This window comes from Cavia porcellus, unplaced genomic scaffold, assembly GCF_034190915.1.
Source record: "Cavia porcellus strain 051 isolate PalLab524CR breed Dunkin Hartley unplaced genomic scaffold, mCavPor4.1 scaffold_13, whole genome shotgun sequence".
In the NCBI taxonomy this organism is placed as follows: Eukaryota; Metazoa; Chordata; class Mammalia; order Rodentia; family Caviidae; genus Cavia; species Cavia porcellus.
Window position 1 is genome coordinate 29,052,921 of NW_026947496.1, and position 19,341 is coordinate 29,072,261.

The 19,341-nt window shown below is 41.2% G+C and overlaps 1 protein-coding gene across 3 annotated transcripts; it reads left to right on the top strand.

Moving 5' to 3' along the window:
- The first annotated feature begins 2,469 nt into the window (after positions 1-2,469).
- Positions 2,470-16,897, top strand: LOC100714022 (E3 ubiquitin-protein ligase TRIM38-like). Of its 3 annotated transcripts, none has more exons than XM_063259989.1 (8): positions 2,470-2,750; positions 3,290-3,434; positions 4,955-5,397; positions 7,628-7,723; positions 9,923-10,153; positions 11,328-11,350; positions 11,427-11,539; positions 14,101-16,897. In XM_063259989.1, exons 3-8 carry the CDS (start codon positions 4,984-4,986, stop codon positions 15,303-15,305), a joined length of 2,082 nt encoding a protein of 693 aa, XP_063116059.1. In that variant the 5' UTR covers positions 2,470-2,750; positions 3,290-3,434; positions 4,955-4,983; the 3' UTR covers positions 15,306-16,897. The 3 variants fall into 3 exon arrangements, with proteins under 3 accessions (XP_063116059.1, XP_013006877.1, XP_013006876.1); XM_013151423.2 differs by lacking the exon at positions 3,290-3,434 and adding an exon at positions 13,133-13,180 and having other exon boundaries at positions 14,101-14,268; XM_013151422.2 differs by lacking the exon at positions 3,290-3,434.
- The last annotated feature ends 2,444 nt before the right edge of the window (positions 16,898-19,341 follow it).

A 19,341-nucleotide genomic window follows, 5' to 3' on the forward strand; every position in this document is an offset into this window, starting at 1 on the left:
AGAGAAAGGGTCCAGAGTTGGCCCCAAAGGACACCCAGATTGCAGATTTATCTCCTTTTATCCATTATCTCCAGATCCCTATACCAGCTTCTTAAAATAATTATATGTAGTAATATTTATGCAAATATTTTTATACATGTACCATAAACACCTGAGGCTGCAGTGCAGCAAGGTCTTTTTACAAGCTGACAATCTGACTTTCCCTATTAATAAGAATTGTGAGGGCTGGGGATTTAGCTCAGTGGGGGCTGGGGATTTAGCTCAGTGGCATAAGCCCCTGCCTTGCAAGCAGGCAGTCGTGAGTTTGATCGCCGGTACCAATAAAAAAAGGAAAAAAACAAAACAAACAAACAAAAAAAAAGAATTGTGTCTTGGATGACATTGTGGTTTGGGCTGAATGTCCCCCTAAAGCCTCATGTGATCATGGAGGGCAGGCTCTTTGGAAGTGGCTGAACCTAGAGTTTGTGACTGTTCATTGTCTAGTGCTGGGATTGAGGGGTATGAGTGCTGTACTATCCTATGGCAGGTAGCCTGCACACAATCTAAGGCTCTTGTTGCTTTTTCTGTCTTCTACTTCCATGAACTTTTGTCCCTCTGCCATCCCACCTGGCCTTGGAACCGGCTGATTGTGGACTGAAACCTCCACAAACTGTGAGCTAAATAAACCCTTTCTCCTTTAAACTTGAGTACCAGATATTTTGTCTCAGTGATGGGAGAAAAATGCCTAAGACAAGTGATAACAGTCTTTTTGCTATTCTTTAGCAATGGAGAGCCTAGGCTGAGCCACTCAGAATGTGACACCTAATTCTGCATTTTTCTTTCCTGTATATAGACCAAAACTATGGGTCCCAGAGTCAGAGTCTTTCGATGAGAGTATAAGACCGGTATCACAAAGGAGACCGGTCTCATGTAAGAACAAAGGGGTTTTTATTATTCCGTGCACACGGGGTCCTCCAAACAGGTGGAAATGGAGAACCCTGAGTTGGGGCAAGGCTGGTGTTTTTAAGGGGGAAAAACCACAATGTAAGCATTTATTACAGAAGCCAATCATTACAGTTAGTGTGGAGTGGTGGGCATCTTATCTATCTGCTATTGGTCATAAGGGATGACCAGCGGGTCAGAGTTAATTAACTGTCTTTGTTCTGCACAACTTATCTTTAAGACACCTGGTTTCTGTAGACTCGAGTCTGACATATTTTACAACCTGATTAGCATAATGGCAGGCTCTATCTCTGAGTTCCCTGACACAGCACATCCCGAGAACATCATAGCCACAGATGTTTTTTTTTTTTTTTTTATCTTCCTGCAGGGCTGAGTTAGGACTGAGTCACAAGGCCCAGTGCTGTTTCTAGCTGAGAAACAGCATCTTGTTTTTAACCTTTAAATTTCTGGTTCTTCATTCCCCCCCCCCTCTAATCTTAAAGGTTAATTGTAGCTAAGGGAGTATATTGTTGTCTAAGGAATGGTCCTTATTTTCATCTGAGAGACTTGGGAGTTAATAAACTGAGTTATGTGATTTATAAAGAAACCTGTAGAGCCATCACACTTGTTGACCCGAGTCTGGAAACTGTATTGCTGTCCACTTAGCTCTGACAATCTCGGGAGTTTCTGGTGTTTCTCAAATTACTCCCATCCTTCAGACTGACATTATCTCAGAGTGGCACTTCTGCAGCAATATTTGGAGAAGAAAGTGGGGAAGTTAATTATCCCAGGACAGCTCGTTAGCACAACTTCTGTAGTTTGGAGAGGGCAACAATGGTTAATATATCAATTAGGTGAGATTCTTGCAATTCTTTACAGAGGAGAGTATTGCTCAACATATCAATTAGGTCACTTAACATATCAGTTAGGGAAAAAGGATAAAAAAAACATTTAGTAAGCCACTTTACAGGTTTGCTATAATACACATATAACGAAGCTATTTTCTTAGAGTACAACAAGAGAACTGAGTGCTGGGCCACTAGCCTGTTTCCTGTTTTGAGTAGAGGACTCTGGCTACTGAAAACTATCTAAGCCCCCAGAAGGGCAATAAGGAAAAAAAGAAGGCTTTGCCTAAGGCAGAGAAGAGAGGGAGGCCAGCTCAGGAGAATACTGTGATGCCAAAGAGCCCACTGTGTTGCTTCACTTTCTACCCCATCAGAACTGTGTGAAGACCATGAGGCACCTAGAAGGAGCTAAAAATACCACAGGTCAGAGTTTTGTGAACTTCAGAAAGATTGAGGACAGAATTAAAAGATCTCTCATTAAAGCTGTGACCTGGCCCTTTGCAGGCCTCTTGTTCCTGGAAGTCTGTGCTGGGGTGACAGGGGAGTTTACTGGGCTTTTATTAGGTCCTTTGTGCCTGCTGCTTTTGAAGAGGCTGTTTTTCTTTGCTTTCAAAATAAGCCCAGTGGGAAGGAAATGAGCTCATTGGGATGGATCTATGCCCCACCTCCCAGTGGTTTCACTTCTGATTTCTCAGGTCTGAGGTAACAGATTATCTCAGCTCAGAAGGTGATAGCCTTGTTGGGACTGGCCACAGGCAGTAAAAGTCTTCCTGAAAGCCCCAGGGAGGCTTTTGTGGGCGGAGGATGGAGTAGGGCTGGGTGTCTGTGACAGTGTAATGGGGGTGGAGAGAGTGTCTGCTGACAGCACAGCTTCTTAACCTCTACCTCGAGAAACACCTGAGTATTAGCTCACAGCTCTTACATTTCCTCTGCTGTGGCCTTTATCTAAAGCTATACCACGTCTCAGAAGATCTGGAATATAAGGTGAGTGAGGCTAACTATGATCACCAGAAGTCTTAAAGGAGGGGAGGCCTAGTCTCCAGGAGCCTGGCACCAAGCAGACAGGGATCTAATACACCCTTGAGCATTGTGACCACTAAAGAACAGAAGCCTGTAGAAGAAATCCGGTGTCACTCCAAGACACTGGTGCTACTTATTTGAGGAAAATGACCTGTTTGGAAATATTATTTGAATTCTGGTTTTTAAATCTAGGCATAAACATTTCCCATACAAGATACCTTGCTTACTTTCCTCTATTCTGCACTTCTCCCAGATAATTTCCCTAGGGTGGAGTGGAGTGTGAGGAGGACAGGGATGGGTTCAGAGAAGCCCTGGTATAGGAGACAAGAACCTGGGACTCCCTGGGATCCCCACAATTATAGGTATGCCTTAGTGTCTTTATTCTCACTGTGGGTTGCCCTGGAAGTGAAAGATTAAAATTAATGCACTGGAATTCCAAATAATTTTGTCATGGGATTAAACATATAAACTTCCCAGATCTCTTGGCTTCTGGTCCTCGACAGGTGGTCATCAGGTCCTCAGGAATGGACATGAAGGCAACTAGCAGCAGGATCCCACAGAGACTTGTCCCTAATCACCCTTCCATCTTCCCTGTGTCCCGATTATCTGCACTTGTCTTGGGAAGAAATTCTCAACCTGGAGAAGACAGTAAGCTCCCTGGTTCACCAAATTACTGAACCCAGGAATAATTGGATCTCAAGTCCCACTTTCCCTCCTAGATCTCTTTGTAGTTTTCTTTCTTTCAGTTTAGGGAGAGGAAACAACAAACCAATTCTTCTGTATGCCTTGGTTACTTTTCTCACCCTCCTGGTTTGTTCTTTACTAACACTTTCTGAACATTACCTCCTATAATTTATGTGGGTTGTGGTCTAGATTAAGCTGGAGTGCAGTTTGATTATCTAAATAGAATCCTCTATAGATCCCACTGTGAGCTGAGTGTTATCACTAGGTATAAAGAGATAATTCTGGTGCTAATTTTTCTTGATGTTCATTAGAACTGGAAGGAGTTTCTTACTCCCTCACTGAGTTGTGGTGCTTGCTCCAACATCTGTGAGGAATCTTGCCTGGCTTTTCCATCTCTCAGCACTGGTCCCAAGGGTCTTTGTGCAGTGATGCAATGTCCTATGGCTGGGCCATCCTACAAATACCAGCCATAGAAGACTATTGGGCAATTAATTGTGGATAGCAGGATAGAGAAGCTGGATTTTAAATTTTATTAAATATTGTAGAGATACCTTCCCAGACCTCTGTGAGATCTGGGAAGTTTATATTTTTAATCCCATGACAAAGTTATTTGGAATTCCAGTGCATTAATTTTAATCTGTCACTTCCAAGGTCACCCATAGTGAGAGGCATATCTATAATTGTGGGGATCCCTGTGAGTCCCAAGTCCAGTTAGGGTGATGGTTAACCAGAACAAAGGCCTCAACTCAGGGCCAAACCAAGGTTTTATTTTCTCGACAAGGGAAGTGGCACAGGAATGAGTGACTGTGCAAAGTATGTGAGCTGGGCTAGGTAGCTGGCCTGCATTCACCTCTGCACTATGCAGAAGGAATAAGCTGCATAACACAGTTTGAGGTAATATCCAATGTTCTGGGATCTTTAGGCTGAGTGCTTCAGCTCTGATGTATAATCTTATGGCCTGGGAAGTCATACCCTCTTTCTCAAGGTTCCACCCAAGCTGACTATGTGGTGTGTGGCTCTCCATCCCACTCAGTTCACACATGTTTTTGGGGAGTCACAGGGAAAACACTGACCATCACCTTGCTTCAAAGACTTCATTCACAATTGATTTACATTAAAATCAATTGAAGGTGTAAAGAAATGACTTAGCCAGCTCTGTATATATCAATACGTGGAAATAAGGCCAAATTTAGCCAAAATGGAGATAATTGTTCTTTTTTTTCAAGGAGAGTCATCCAGGTAGTCCTCTACAAATATTCATTAGGTTATATTTTAAATGGTCACAAATAGTAGTGGTGACAATATCAGACAATACAGTTAAAATGTTTGTACACATTTTTCTAAACTGTGAACCTACCTCATCCTTCTAGAAAGAAGTTTGATTGACTCTCAGAGGCAATTGCAGCCAGCTCCTTGTACACAAGCTCACATTAGCTCTCTTCCCATCCCTGTGGAAATTCTAACTGCTTTATCTTCATGTCCAGATTGGTAGTGGAGGTTCTTGAGAAAAGTCATGGCTTCAGCCACTGGCACCAGTAAGATGAAAGAGATTGCTACCTGTTCCATCTGCTTGAATCTCATGATAAAACCAGTGAGCATCACCTGTGGACACAGCTACTGCCAGTTTTGTTTGCAGCTGTATCTTGAACAGATGCCCCCAAACCAGGGGCAGATATTTCCCTGTCCTCTGTGTCGGGAGCCTTTTCATAAAGATAGTCTGCACTCCAACAAGCAACTGGGAAATCTCATTGAGGTTATACAGGAAATGGAGGAGACAGAGGATGAGCTGGTGTGTGAGGCCCACGGACAGCAGCTCCAGCTCTTCTGTGAGGATGATGGCCAACTCATCTGCTGGCGCTGTGAACGGGCACCACAGCACCAAGGGCATACCACGGTGCTGGTAGAGGAAGTATACCAGGACTACAAGGTGAGTGTATACTAGGGCCTAGCAAAGACCTGCCCCATGGTACTTCCAAGACCTGAGCTTATTAGTCCCAAAGCCTAAAATGATGACTCTGAAGCACAGAGGTGGTACTCTTTTGAAAAATAGCTTATGATGGATCCAGTCCAAAGTGTCCATGCTGACATTCCACAGGATGATCATACTGGCCCTATTCACTGTGTCATTATGGACTTCTCTCTGCTTTTGCACATACTTAACCAAACACCTGCCTGAGTTCTGCTTTGCACTGTGTGTACTATGACAAACAATGGTGTTCAGGACTGAGCGAAAAAAATCTGGAAAAGGAATGAGAGGAGGATGCACTCCCCATGGAAATTGTAAAATCCAGTAGAAACAGAGTTCAGCAAGGTGACAGCCTGAAGCCCCAGACTTTGGAGCTGAGAGAGATAGGAAAGGAGGGTGAGGTACAACCCGGAGGTGGTTCCTGAGAACACATACACTTAGCCCCTGCAGGGCAACCAGGCAAAAAAGACCTACACATGCAAAAGTGCAGCCACAGGGGTTCTGCTTTGCCTTGGCCAGACTATGGGCTGTATGTATAGGACAAGCAGGTGGGACTGAGGAAAGGAAGACAGGACACAGGGTCTGAGTTTCACTTCCCAGTCTCAATACTAGACCATAGTGTCACTTGTCACAGGGGCAGTTTCACTTGCAGAGTAAAGATTCACTGCCAATGAAAAAATTACTCATGCAGTCTGAAAATACAAGGAATATCTGGTTAGAATTCAAATGACCCGTCAAGAAAGGGAGTTAGAGGGCAGTTTCAAACAAGATTCCAGATGAGTGACAGTTGGAAATGATGGATGTGGACGATGAGTGGGAGGTGGGTTCTGGAAGCTTCTAAGTGTCTTAGAGAGCTAATAAAGGACTGGTCTGTGCAGTGGTGAATGAAAGAGCCAGCTTAGTCCTGCTGCTCTGGCTCTGGGCCCTGCTAGATCTCATGAGCTTATGTTCAGCATGTTCTCTTGGTTCTCTCCTTCATGATAAAGAGCTGGGGTCCTATGCAGGCTCCAAAACCTTCTTAAAGTTACACTGGTCCTGACCCCTTTTCCATACATGTGATGTTTCCTTAGTCTCCAGGGAGCGGCTTATGCCTATAACAGGAGTATTCTTGTTTGAGTTTCTTTCCCATCAAGCGGTAGGGGAATGAACATCTCAGGGTCATGACTGTCAGCCCCAGAGGCAGACAGCTGAGGATGAAATCTTAGCTCTTCCATTTACTAGATGGACAGTTTGGGGTAAGTTATTAAATGTATTCATGCCTTGGTTTTCCTATCTGTATATATGGATAAAAGAATTTTCCTCCTTCCCTAACACACACACACACACACACACACACACACACACACACACACACCCTGGGGATGTAGGAGCTTTAAGGACCTTATAATGTGTAAAGCTTAGAGTAGCAGGTGGTATATACTCAGAGCAAGGCAGTCTTGCTAAATCAGTTAGGCCTAACCTTTTCTTGAGACTGCTAGGAAATTCATGAATGTCCTTGTGGGGCTTATAGAAGGAGAACCATTATTTTTGACAATGAAAAATTGGCATCTGTCTTAACTTGCTTTCAAGGACAGTATGAGATTGCTTTGAAAGATAACCTAAAATTTGACACGGACACTAAGTCCTTTTAGACTGGCTTCATAATTCCATCTTTACAGCACATCAGAACTCCCCTGTTGTATTAGTTGTATTCATTAGTCATCCTGGTCTTTCCTTTCTGGTTCATTCACAATACTCAGAAAGTTCCGAGTGCCAAGCATTCTGGAATTGGTTATTTTTGGCTTAGCACATTAATTTATAAGATTTTGTTTGGGGTGATTATCATATCTGTTTGTAATTTTCCTTTGGCTCTAGTGTGGTGGGGTACATTGCATAGACCCTGATCAGCATGGGATATTAGAATCACAGCCCCATTGCCTTTCAGTTATGCCCCCATGGTAGAGTTATACAACCCCTTCAGAGCCTCTTTTTGCACAATGTAGAAAGGATATTAAAAATCTTACTAACTCTTTAAGGTTGGTGAAGGGATCCACATGTCACATTTCTTACATCCCTCAGCAGTCTCCTTGGCAAAGTAGAGCTCAGGAAACATTCACTATTATTTACTACATCTTGAATTCTGTAACTTCCATTAGGTGTCTCTTAAAGAATAAAAGTGAGTAGACTTTACTCATCTAATTTTTTTCTTCAGAAAAATCTAGAACAGTCTGCCAGAAATTTGAATCAATTTCAAGAGGAATGTAAGAATCAGAAGGTGTTCATAACAACCCAAATAACTGAATGGAAGGTAAGGATGTGATTTCTGGAACTTGAACTAGTTTTCCTTCTTAGTGACAGAGGATGATTGAGAAAGACAAAACATGAGGATGGTTCATTCTCACTGTACCTTGCCAGGTACTTGAAACCACATTCAGTAAACAGGCCCTTTCTTGGCTAGGATTCATGAAACAAATAAAGGAAATTAACTTGAGTTATAAAGGGTACTGTGGCTGCTGCTGGAACCTATACACTTGGACCTATAGACTAAGGACTTTCAAACTCTTTCCATGTCTCACTAGGCTCCATATTATTAGAGACACATTTCTTTTGAGAAATATCTCTGGTCTCTTTTAGTTGATAGTTCATGTCCACAGGCTAATTAGCCAGTCTATCCTTTTCCAGGTCCTCCTCTATGTGTGGAGATTGATTTGTAGTTTCTAGATCTTGGGCAGGGGGAAGACTCTGAGTATAGCTAACTGATATGAAAAGCTCTTCAATACTAAGGATAATTGTGTACCAAATTCCTAAATAAAATTTCCATTCTAATCAATGATCTTCTGCCACAGTGTAATTGTCGTTGAAATTCTGCATTAATTTAAAAAGCACTCCCAGAAACTGTAGTTCTACGTTTAATCATACAAGAGCTACGCCATTTATTTTGTTTTTTATACATAGATAACATTAAGGTTATCCTAGGAAAATGGATGAACACTTGTCCACTAATCATAACATAAGGTACCGCAACTGCCTCTGTATACCTCTAAGAATCAAGAAGTGCTACCATATAAATTATGTTGAAATTCAGTCTTCTTGATATTCTTAACTAGCTTTTGCTATAACAGATTTCCCCAAACTCTGAGACACTTCTTGCATCCCAAATAAAAATTTGTTTTTACTCTTCCTTTGTTTAATACATAAATACTTGTACACTTATCCACTATTCTGTATTTGCCTATTTTAGAAAGACATTAATTCAGTTCCATTATTGGGAACCTGGTCAAGATCTCCAGTCTCCCAAATGAGTGGATGACAAAGGCTTAAATAAATGACACATGTGGTATAATTTTAGGGCTCCAGGAGGTCAAAACCCTCTAGAAGAATACAAGATTCTGGGGGCTGAGACAAAGAACTTCTCTAGGTGGCCCATATTTATTTGGCTTTCAAACAAAGGAAGGAGATACTGAAGAAAGCACAGGAACTGAGCAGGACCTTTGGAGTCAGTTCAAAGACTTCTCCAAATAGTAAATCATTGTAATTTAGGAGAACTAGCTTATCTCCAGGTTGAAATTTATGGCAGTACTGAGACAGCAGGAGTAAGAGACCTGCAGCTCCAGTCTCAATCTAGTTAACTGGGGTTGAAGCCAGGTGTCCTCAGTTGTGGCCTTATCTTGACCTTTGAGGCATCACTGGCATCACAGGTCACTACAGGCATCAGCCAGAGATTCATAGGGGTTCACATACTATGAATCTGCTGCCCATCTCCAGACAAGGGGCTTAGGCCTTGGGAAGACTCACAAGTAAACATAGAAAACCAGTTGGTTAATTTTAAATCCTGCTCAGAGTTGCTTTGTTGTGGTCTCTGTTATTCCATAAATCAATAACATGGCACTCGTGTCCGCTTTCCTTTTGTATTTGGCTGCATGAGGATTTTCATCCAGTTACTACAGAGATGTCAAAAAGAGTTTCCCAAATCTGAGCATCAGCAGGAACCTTGGGACATTCTTTTTACTCTAGTGACTCATGATAAATTTATATCACAGTGTCTGATTACATTTTATTTCTTATGTGTGGAAAATATAAATAAAATACATACTGTCAATTTTATTATTTTATGAATGCAATTTGTGGCAGGAGGTACTTTGCCATTGTCATAAAATCATTGCCATAAACATCTCCAGAATTTTTCACCTTCCATAGTTAAACTCTGTCCCCAGAAACACTAACTCCCATTCCATTTTTCTGCCACTACCTGGTAACCACCATTCTGTACTATATCTCCATAAATCTAACTACTGTACCTTTGTGATGTAAATTCAACCTACACTATTTATCTCCTTCTTCTTGGTTTGTATTGCCTATCAGAAAGACTTCACGGTTACTCCTTGTAGAAAGCAGGGTATATTTCCATTCTGTTTGCTACTGGGTAGAACTCTATTATATCTGTATACCACGTTTTGTTTATTTATTCATGCAGTTATGGAGACGTTTTTGATCATATTTTCTTTAGGATAAGATAGAGATTCAGAGACAAAATATCAAGTCTGAATTTAAGAATTTCCACACTTTTCTGAATGAGGAGGAAAAGTTGTATCTTTGGAAGCTGAAGAAAGAAGAAGAACAAATGCTGACAAGACTGAGAGAGAGCGAGGCCAACCTGGAGCAGAAGATCGAGGAGCTCAAAAGCCACATCCTGGAACTGGAGGCGAAATGTCAGGGCTCAGCCCGGAACCTGCTGCAGGTGAGGTTGGAAAAGTAAAGAAGGATTTTGATGCTGAGCTATTAGAACAATGGCCAGTAACCATGGGGAGAATGGCGAGACTTGCTTTCACTCCAATGTGAACATTAGTGTGAGAATTTAGGTATCTTATACATCAATATCATCAGGGGAGCTCCATTAGTCTATGAGATGCCTGTGTGTGAAGTACAGAAACACACTTCCCCATGGCATGGTGCTCCCCCCTGTAATCCCAGCTAGTGGGGAGGCTTAGGCAGGAGCATGACAGATATGAAGCCATCCTAGGTGGTTTGGTGAGACTCAAGATGAAACTTAAATTCATAAAAATGGACCTGGGATGTTGGTTAGTAATACAATGCTTACTCAGAATGTAAGAGAACCAAGATTCAGTGTCCAACACTGGAAAAAAGCAAAACAAAGCTAAAAAAACAACAACCGAACCTTTTCTGGTGAGTACAGAATTGCTGAAAGGACCTCTAAGTAAACTTTTATCATCTGGTTTGCCAACACCCTTTGTTTCATGTGCACAAAAGCCAGGCTATCAGCATCTCTTATGAAATGTTGTGCTAAGTGACAGATAACAACAGAGGAAAAGCTGATTTTCTCTGATTTACTGGTAGAATTTTTACTCTAGAGACATTGTGGGCTATGTAAAGGACACCTTTCATGAAGATAAACAGCTGGAGCTATTAATTCTAGTCCTAGTAGTAGAACCGCCGGTCATATTTTAGGTTGAAAAGATAACACATTTATTTTAGCAAACTATGATACTGGCTGCCACCATCTTGGTCCCAGTCCCAGGAGCTATGTATACAATCACAGCAGAGGATATTGGTAATAAGTGGTCTCTAACATGGGCTCACTCTGTAGGACATCAAGTCCCTGAGAGCCAGTCTTACCAGAAGAAGGCTGAGCAAATCTGTTTGCATCCCCAGCAGCCAGAGATTGATGCCATTGTGGCCACTGCTTTTCCCCCAGAGGCTTCCCCAAGGATATCACAGTCTACTGCTGAGTGGACAGAGACCAGATAGGATGATCATTACACCCAACTCTGCAGTACTGTCTCAGGCTGGGTCCCTCTCCTCCTTTGGGTGGTTTGTTTACAAACAGCACCTCTGATGGAAGCACATGAGGAACTGAGGTTAATACACTCACCGTTTGTTTTTGTTCCTTACAGGATGTAAAAGACACCTTGAGCAGGTGAGTCCTGGAAGAAAGTGTTCAGGTGGGCAGAGTTGAACAGAGTGGACCACTGAGGACTCTTTGCTTCTTCTAGAACTTGCGCTGTGAAGCTGAAAACGCCCGAAGTCTTTTCCTTGGAGATTCAGACTGTGTTTGATGTTGCTGAGCTTTTCATGAATATGAAGGCGAAGTTAATGCACCTTCAAGGTATGTGAATCAGGGTCCTTCTCAGTGCTGTCATGGGAGGGGCCATAAGCAGCCTCAGGAGTTCTTAGTTATTATCAGCAGGGCTGCCTCACTTTCTCCATTTAGCATGGTTTTGCTGAGTTTGTCTTGCACCCTGGACAACTGAGGAGACCTTCAGTTCCTGCTCTGCTCTGTCACTCAAGGAAGCGCCCACTACACTGAGTTGTCCTGAATACTAGCTGAAATCACACGTGAATGGAGATAGATGGAATAGCATGGGTTTTCTTTGGCACAGGGTAACAATTGTTTTTCCTGTGACTATTTCAAATTCTGGCCACAGTGTAGAAAGGTAGATGAGTATAATAGGCCATGTTTCAAATAGTTTCAGAGACTTGACTCATATACCACAAGTAAATGCTAGAATCTTGTGAAAAATTGTTTCACTGTCCCAATGGCTTGTCTTCCTGTTCCATGTATCAGTACTTGTTTTATTTCTGTATTTTCCCATTATTACAAAATGCAATTATATTTTTTTCAAAATGAAGTTTTATTTTTATTTACTTACTTGCATAATGAGATCTGAAATTAATATGATTTTCTAGCTGTAGTAGTTATTTATTGTTACTGACAAAATGGCAAAATTTAGTGTCTTAAAACAACTAAAATATCTCACAGTTTTTGGGAATCAGTAATCTGGGCACAGTTTGGTGTGCCCTCAGTTTAGGGTCCCTGGAGGGTGCAGTGAAGGTATTTCCAGGCTGGATTCTCATCCTACCTCTTGCCGGGGAAGGTCCCCTCCCATACTCACCTAGGTTTCAGGCAGGATTCATTCCCCTTGGGTTGCAGTGTGTGGGGCCCCTGCTTCTTGCTGGCTGTGGCTACAGGCTGCCCTCAGCTGCTGGACCCTCTCATCAGCTCTTTGCACAGTGGACATACACATGATCAAGTGTTTTCTTCAACGGGAGCCAGGAAAGCGAATCTCCATAGCAAATATACTGGCAAGCTGTTCTGTAAATAATGAATTATAATCACAAGAGTTACATTCCATCATCTTGGTCATATTCTGCTGGTCAGAAGCAATGCTCTGGCCCTGCCCACACTTAAAAGGAAGGAATTTCAGAAGGTGTGTCCAGTGACTGCCCCATCCCCCCAGTCTGTCTATGCAAAGAACTCACCTGAACCACATGGATGGGAAGTTATTTGCAGTCCTGTTTACCCTATGTGCTTTGAATATAGATTTTACTACATAAATATCAGTGGTTTTGGTCACAAAATTCTGCATTAAATTCTGTGAAAGTACAGGATTTTAAAGCAAAAGTGCTGATGTTTAGGATGCATGTTGCCATGTTCCTAGATTCTACAGATGATAAAATTTTATCCTTCCTTCTCTTCTGGCAACAATAGCTCCACATCTTCGTAACTTTGTGTGCATAATTTTTACTATCTGATGAATTTGAAATGGTACCTAGTTGTGTACTGAACTTCAGTTTCTACGTTTTTGTTAATGAGTTTGAGAGTTTTATTCATTTTTCCCTGTAAAGTTTTATATGTCTAAGGGCTTCTGTGATTTACCCTTGATTTACTGGAGTTTAATAATTTTTATTGGATTGTTAGACTCTTACTGATTTCTGCAAGACTATAGACAATGTCTTCTCCTGTTAGGTGAGTGGCATTTTAACTTTCTTTTTTCTGATAAAGTTTCAAATTTAGGGTGGATATTTTTGTTTGAAGTTTGTTTACAAAGAGTCCAGTCACCAGTGGATGTTGAATTTCATTGATGAGTTAGTTGTACTAACTGACAGCATCCTATGATTTCTTTCTTATAAAGTGCTGATGTGTTGATTCAGCAGTTTTCTTTTTAATATCAATCCCAACTGTATTATCAGGATAAATGAAATATATATATATAATGTGTGCCATACAGATTTGATACTTCAGCTTGAAGTTAACTTGTTAATCATTGCTGCGCTGTATTGCTGTAAGATAAGGGCCGTTTTCCCAGGGTAGTTAACATAAACATAACCCACTGGAGAAGCAAAAATCTTGACATTATAAAAGTGAGTAAAAACATTTAGCTGCCACCTATATAAACTTATTTGCATTATGAGCATATTTATGTTGATGGTGAACACATTTGCTAAGTGAGTGGGAGAAATTTTCTTCTTAGTCCTGCTCATGTAGAAAGTGATTTAATATATTTTATTAAAGCTCTGTAAACACATCCCTGTTCCTTTATTGTAGTTGGTATTGCATCAGCTCTGTATGTTTGCTTCACAGCTTGATGTCCAGTTGACAAAGAAACTATCCCTCCAGGTTTTTAATTTATAGATAGAGACAGAGAAAACATATCTCAAATAATATGTAATATATATAGAAGTAAACTTTCACTAACATATATAATATATGTAAAATACTTATTTTTGATACAATGCATAGTATGTATTATAAGTAACAATCTAATTTAACATATTAAAGGTTAGTTTTTAATAAAAGAGACATATGTAACAGATATAACACATATGTTGCCTTATAAACATACATTTTTAATGTAGCCTTTGTGTTCTTTATCTTTCTTAACATAGAGGCTTCATCAAAAAAGAATAAGAAGGAGAAAACTATTTCCCTAACAGACTCTCTGAATGACAGTGGAGGAACTGATAGAGTCAGCCTCAAATCAGTCAGCTGGGCTGATCAAACAGATGACCTGGAAGAAGAGGACTCAACCAGATGGCACAGTGGGGATAAGGGTGTGTGGGGGGCTCCTAGGACTCACCACTCTGTCCTTCCCACTGCTGCATGTGCTGCTCAGGAACCCAATGTCGACTGGAGCCATCTCCCCAAGTCTCCACCCTACACTGCTTTTCTTGGGAACCTGCCCAATGATCTGGCAGAAGAGTCCATTAAGGATTTCTTTAAAGGATTAAATGTTAGGGCGGTGTATTTACCACGTGACCCCTGCAATCCAAAAAGGTCGAAAGGTTTCAGTTATGTTGAGTTTGAGGACCTGGATTCCCTGCTCAGTGCTCTGAGTCTCAATAAACAGTGTCTGGGCCAAAGAATAATTCGAGTTGTCTTAGCTGATCAAGCACACCAAGATAGAAAAAGGGAGCATAACAAGACAGACTCAAACTGGAGGGCCCGTCCTGCCACAGACAGCACAGATGATGACAGTCTACCTAGAAGAGGTAGCAGTAGCTTTGGAAGCAAGTATCGTGATTGTTATAGTTCCCATGGTGATAAGTATCAGAATGACCTATCCAGAACTACAAATCCATATGGAAGCCAGGATTATTATGGTCACCGTAGCAACAGAGGCAGTGATGGAGACTATGATTCCAGAATATACCATAGCAGAAAAGCATTTGGTAGTGGGCACCATAGCAATGATCACTGCAGAGAAGATGGGGACCCCTGTGATGGCCAATGTGCCAGAAAAGATGATGGGTCACAGAGCTCCAGAGATGACTATCAAGACTATTCTTGGCGTAATTGTAGGAGTCTGCCCCACAGACCCAGACTGAATCTGAAACCTCAGAGTAGTCCTAAGGAAGATGATTCCTCCACTAGCCCTTCCCAGCCCAGTCGACCACTTTCTATTTTTGGAGAGGCAAAACCCGTTGACACAGCCTCTAGGGAAAGAGAAGTGGAGGAACGGCAGCAGAAGGAGCAGGAGAAATCACGGCATGAGCTGGATAAACCAAAACTGCAGGCAAGCTGGCGAAGTGAAGAGACTCAGGGGCAGGAATGGTTAAGGAAAGGAAGGTTCCAAGGAAAAAGAAGTTTCTAGAAAAGAAGTCCCTAAAAAACGGTCAAGGAAAGTAAGTTTCCATTGAAGACTGAGAATCTCAGCCCTACCTGAAAAAAAAAAAATACATAAAGGAGAAAAGCAAGCCTCTAGTAAATGAAAATACTCAGTAAAGTGGAAGATTGTCACTCTTCAATTTCTAAGCTTCCCAAATATGATCAGCTTCTAAAGGTAATAACGGCCACTCCACTAAAGGAGAATGAGTGGTGAAGTAATCCTCCTGCTCCATCTCAGAGCGCCGACAGAAATCTCCTAGATATGGTGGTGGCCGGTGCGTAGCTCCAACTCAGCCATCTGAAGAAAGACCAGCAAGGAAAGATGAAACTAAAAGAGGAGGTGTGTGTGTCTACAAAGGTCAAACTGGGTGCTCCTGTCCCAATCCAGGAGACAGGGAGAGAGACAGAGAGAGAGAGAGAGAGAGAGAGAGAGAGAGAGAGAGAGAGAGAGAGAGAGAGGACTGCAGCTTTATTTTTTCAGAACCTTTTATTAGCTCATGTCTTTAGTATACGATGTTTGCATTCCTTGTGGGGAGTTGGTACATGTACACATCTTAATTTTTTTTTTCCTTAACCCTATCATTTTCCTCCCTCATCTTTCTATCCATCTCGTAAGTCTTCCCCCAACTTTTTAAATTGTGGTGTATCCTTGTGATACTCTGCTGTTGCCTGTGTGATTAGTATCTAGGGGCCTCCATTTAGCAGAAATCATAATGACAGAGATGTAGCATCTGAATTGGTTGGGCAGCAAGGGAGATATAAAAGTGAAGTTTCTTTCTTTTACTTCTTATCCTACTGTGGCATAGAGGGATTATCAACACTATCAATATATTTCCTATTCTTGGAAAACTTGATTTAGTATCTCAAATTGTTTCAATTTCCAGGACACTGCCAGTCCTTTCTCTTATTTTTATTCTTATTTATGGGGCCAGCCTATGAGTAATTCCTTTTTTTTTTTTTACCTCTCAGGGTAGTAGGGAGTCTATAGGCCATTAATCAATAAAATCACTTAGGGACCAAAATAACTGGGGGGAAATTGAGATTGTAAAAGATGCTTTGGGGAAGTGATAGATTATTTTGTACCAAGTAGTAAGAGAAAAAGATGTGACCTACAGTAAACATGTGAATGATTATTTCCTGGAGCAGAAAGCATAGAGGGGCAACGGGAATTTCCAGACTTAGCTTCCTCTCTAAACAATAACCTGTCTGAAAGTTCAAATATATCTGCATTCTGTTGAAACCTTGAAGCTTTAAAAATTCAGACCCATGTCATCTCATTATCTTCATGCTCCCTATCTCCCAAATAGCAGTCTAGCTAAGTTACAAACTTGACCTCTTAGGCATTTTCTATCTCAGTCACTCAGTGTTATGAGAAAAAGAATCACTGCTGTTCTCAAGCAAACCAGTTCATTGGTGTGTTTTGGTTACCATCCCTTCCCTCTATTCATGCCTGCTCTTATTGAATGGATTCCTTCTATAGATTAGAGTACTCTTGAAAGTGATTATCTTGGATGGTGAATAAACATGGATGAATAGTGATAATAAAATTGAAAATCTTTCTTACCACCTCATTGGAAATCTGGTCTGGGGGTTTGTCTTTTGTTTTTCTTGTTTTAGTTTTTACAATTTTCTTTTTTCCACTGAAATCTCATACTAATTGTATTAAGGTTCTCTAGAGGAACACATTCAATATTAAATATATATATATATGTAATTATAAAAGGAGTTTATGAGGTAGGTTTACAGGATCAGAAGCAGAAGCATCCCAATAGCCCTCTGCTGGATCAGAGGCAGAAGAATCCAAAATGGCCCTCTGTGCACTGAAGAGCCGGAGGACCCAGTAAGAGCTGAAGGGCCAAGTCTTAGGACCTTGCTGTAGAGTTACTGGTCTGAATCTGTCAGAAGGCTGAAGGTTCATGATAGAAACTTGAAGAAACTGGAGACCAGTGATAAAATCAATGGCAAACACGAGAGTTCCTCCAAAACAGAAAGGCACTTTCTTCTCTTTCCTCTCTTATTCTGTCCAAAGTAAAAACCCATTGGTTGGTGGCATCCACTTCAGAGGTGGGTCTTACCCCTCACTTTGCTGGTATATGTCATAACCGTTCCCAAACACACCCAGGATTTAATAATCTGCTAGATGGCTCTCACTCAGGTTAAAGTGACATATTGCAATTAATGTTCACAATCATCCTCACCAAACATATCTCCCTAAACCATACTTCATTCCAAATACAATAGCAAGTTTATAATTACACCTAACATGATATAACTATCCTGTGTCCCAAAGGAAACACCAATTCCCTTCCTATAGAGAAGGCAAAGTTTTTCTTTGGGTAGTGCTTACTCTTCTCCCAACATTCCACAACTCAAACATTAAGGACCTCTATTAAGTCAATTGGCATTATGTTACAAAGAAAGAAAACAATATATATACACATTTAACACATGCATATGTATGCATGAACATTAACAAAATAATAATTTATGACAAATATAATCCTCATTTCTATAGCTGGTCATGCAGCCATAGCTGCATAACTACCTTCTGCTATACATTAGGACACATACACTATTTTCTTTCTTTGTAACATAATGTTGATTGACTTAGTAACAGTGGAGCATTTTTAATTTGTAGCTCCATTTTGCATTCCTTTGGCTTTAGCAAGCACTTCAGCACATGTTGGATCTTTACCTGTAGGCATGATCTGTACTTTTATTTCTCAAAATTCTGGCCCATTTGTCGTCCTGCCTAGATTGTGTTGTGTAGTTTCTAAGAACCCTAGTAACAGAGCAAGTGATAGTAGGAAATGGGCTAAAGGGTCCGCTGCACTTCACATGTGTTCCTCCTGTCCTCCACTGTGGAGGAGTAGTGCAATTTCCCCCTAGCAGTCTGGATCAGTCACCTCAGACAACACCATAACTCCTTTTTTAGGTTGCCTATTCAGAGGTACCAGCAACCCAAAATAACCAGGGAGAAGTCTTAGCTTCCCTTTCAATGGACTGAATCATTGTTGTGGATCTGCTGTAGCTTTTCCCTTTCTGGAATTGAACCTTACAGGTCTGCAACCATAAAGTCACACGAATAAGAAAACTTTGCTAATGGGTGACTAGGCATAATGGTGAGTGGTGCCATTTCCACTTCTGCATGTTGACTTCCCTGGATCCATGAACCTGCTATGAGAGAAACAGTATCACATACAAGGCACTGACTGAAAGCATATTCAATGTTCTGGAACACTTTACCCCAGCACTGCAAGATACTGCTACCTAGCTAGCACAATAATTGCACTGTTACAAGACCATTACACCCTTCAGTCAATCCAGCTGCCTCTGGCCTCTGGATTGTCCTTAGCACCCACAGTTCTAGTGCACTGGTGCTCGTAGAGTAACTGTGAAAGACCCATGAAGTTGAAATCTGGTCATCTATAAATTACCTTCTTCATTTGATGATAAAATAAAACAAAAATATATAATAAAAAAAGCATTGAAATTTTTTTTTTTCAAAGAGCAGGGCTTGAGCACAGTTTCAAATGCTGCTTGTTAATATCAACTTTACTGTTTCCTCGTAGTCATCTAGCACAATTTGTCTCACTAGACTAAACCTTGAAACTACAGATAGTCTACTGTCTTGTCAGTCAGATGCCTCTTACTTACAAACGTTAAATGCAGATTCTGCTTTATCACCTTTAGGGAGGATGAAGCAGAGAAGAAGATAATGGAAAAGAAATACCCCAGTGTCGGACTTAGTGTGAGGCAAAAGTAGCAATGTAGAAGGAGCAGCAGCAGCAAATGGCTGCAAGTGGGTGTCAAAGGAGGATTAGCCGAAAGCGCTCGAGGGAGGTGGTGCCCAGCGGAGTGCTTATGGACAAGTATCCAGCTCAGGCGCTCATCAAAATAGCCACAACTCTTACCGAACTGTGGCATTTGCAACAGGCAGTGAAGCAGTATTTGTAGTTCCTGCCACCTGCTAATAGAAGTTCAAACTAAACCTTTAGTATCAAGTTCCTGAATGGAAGTAT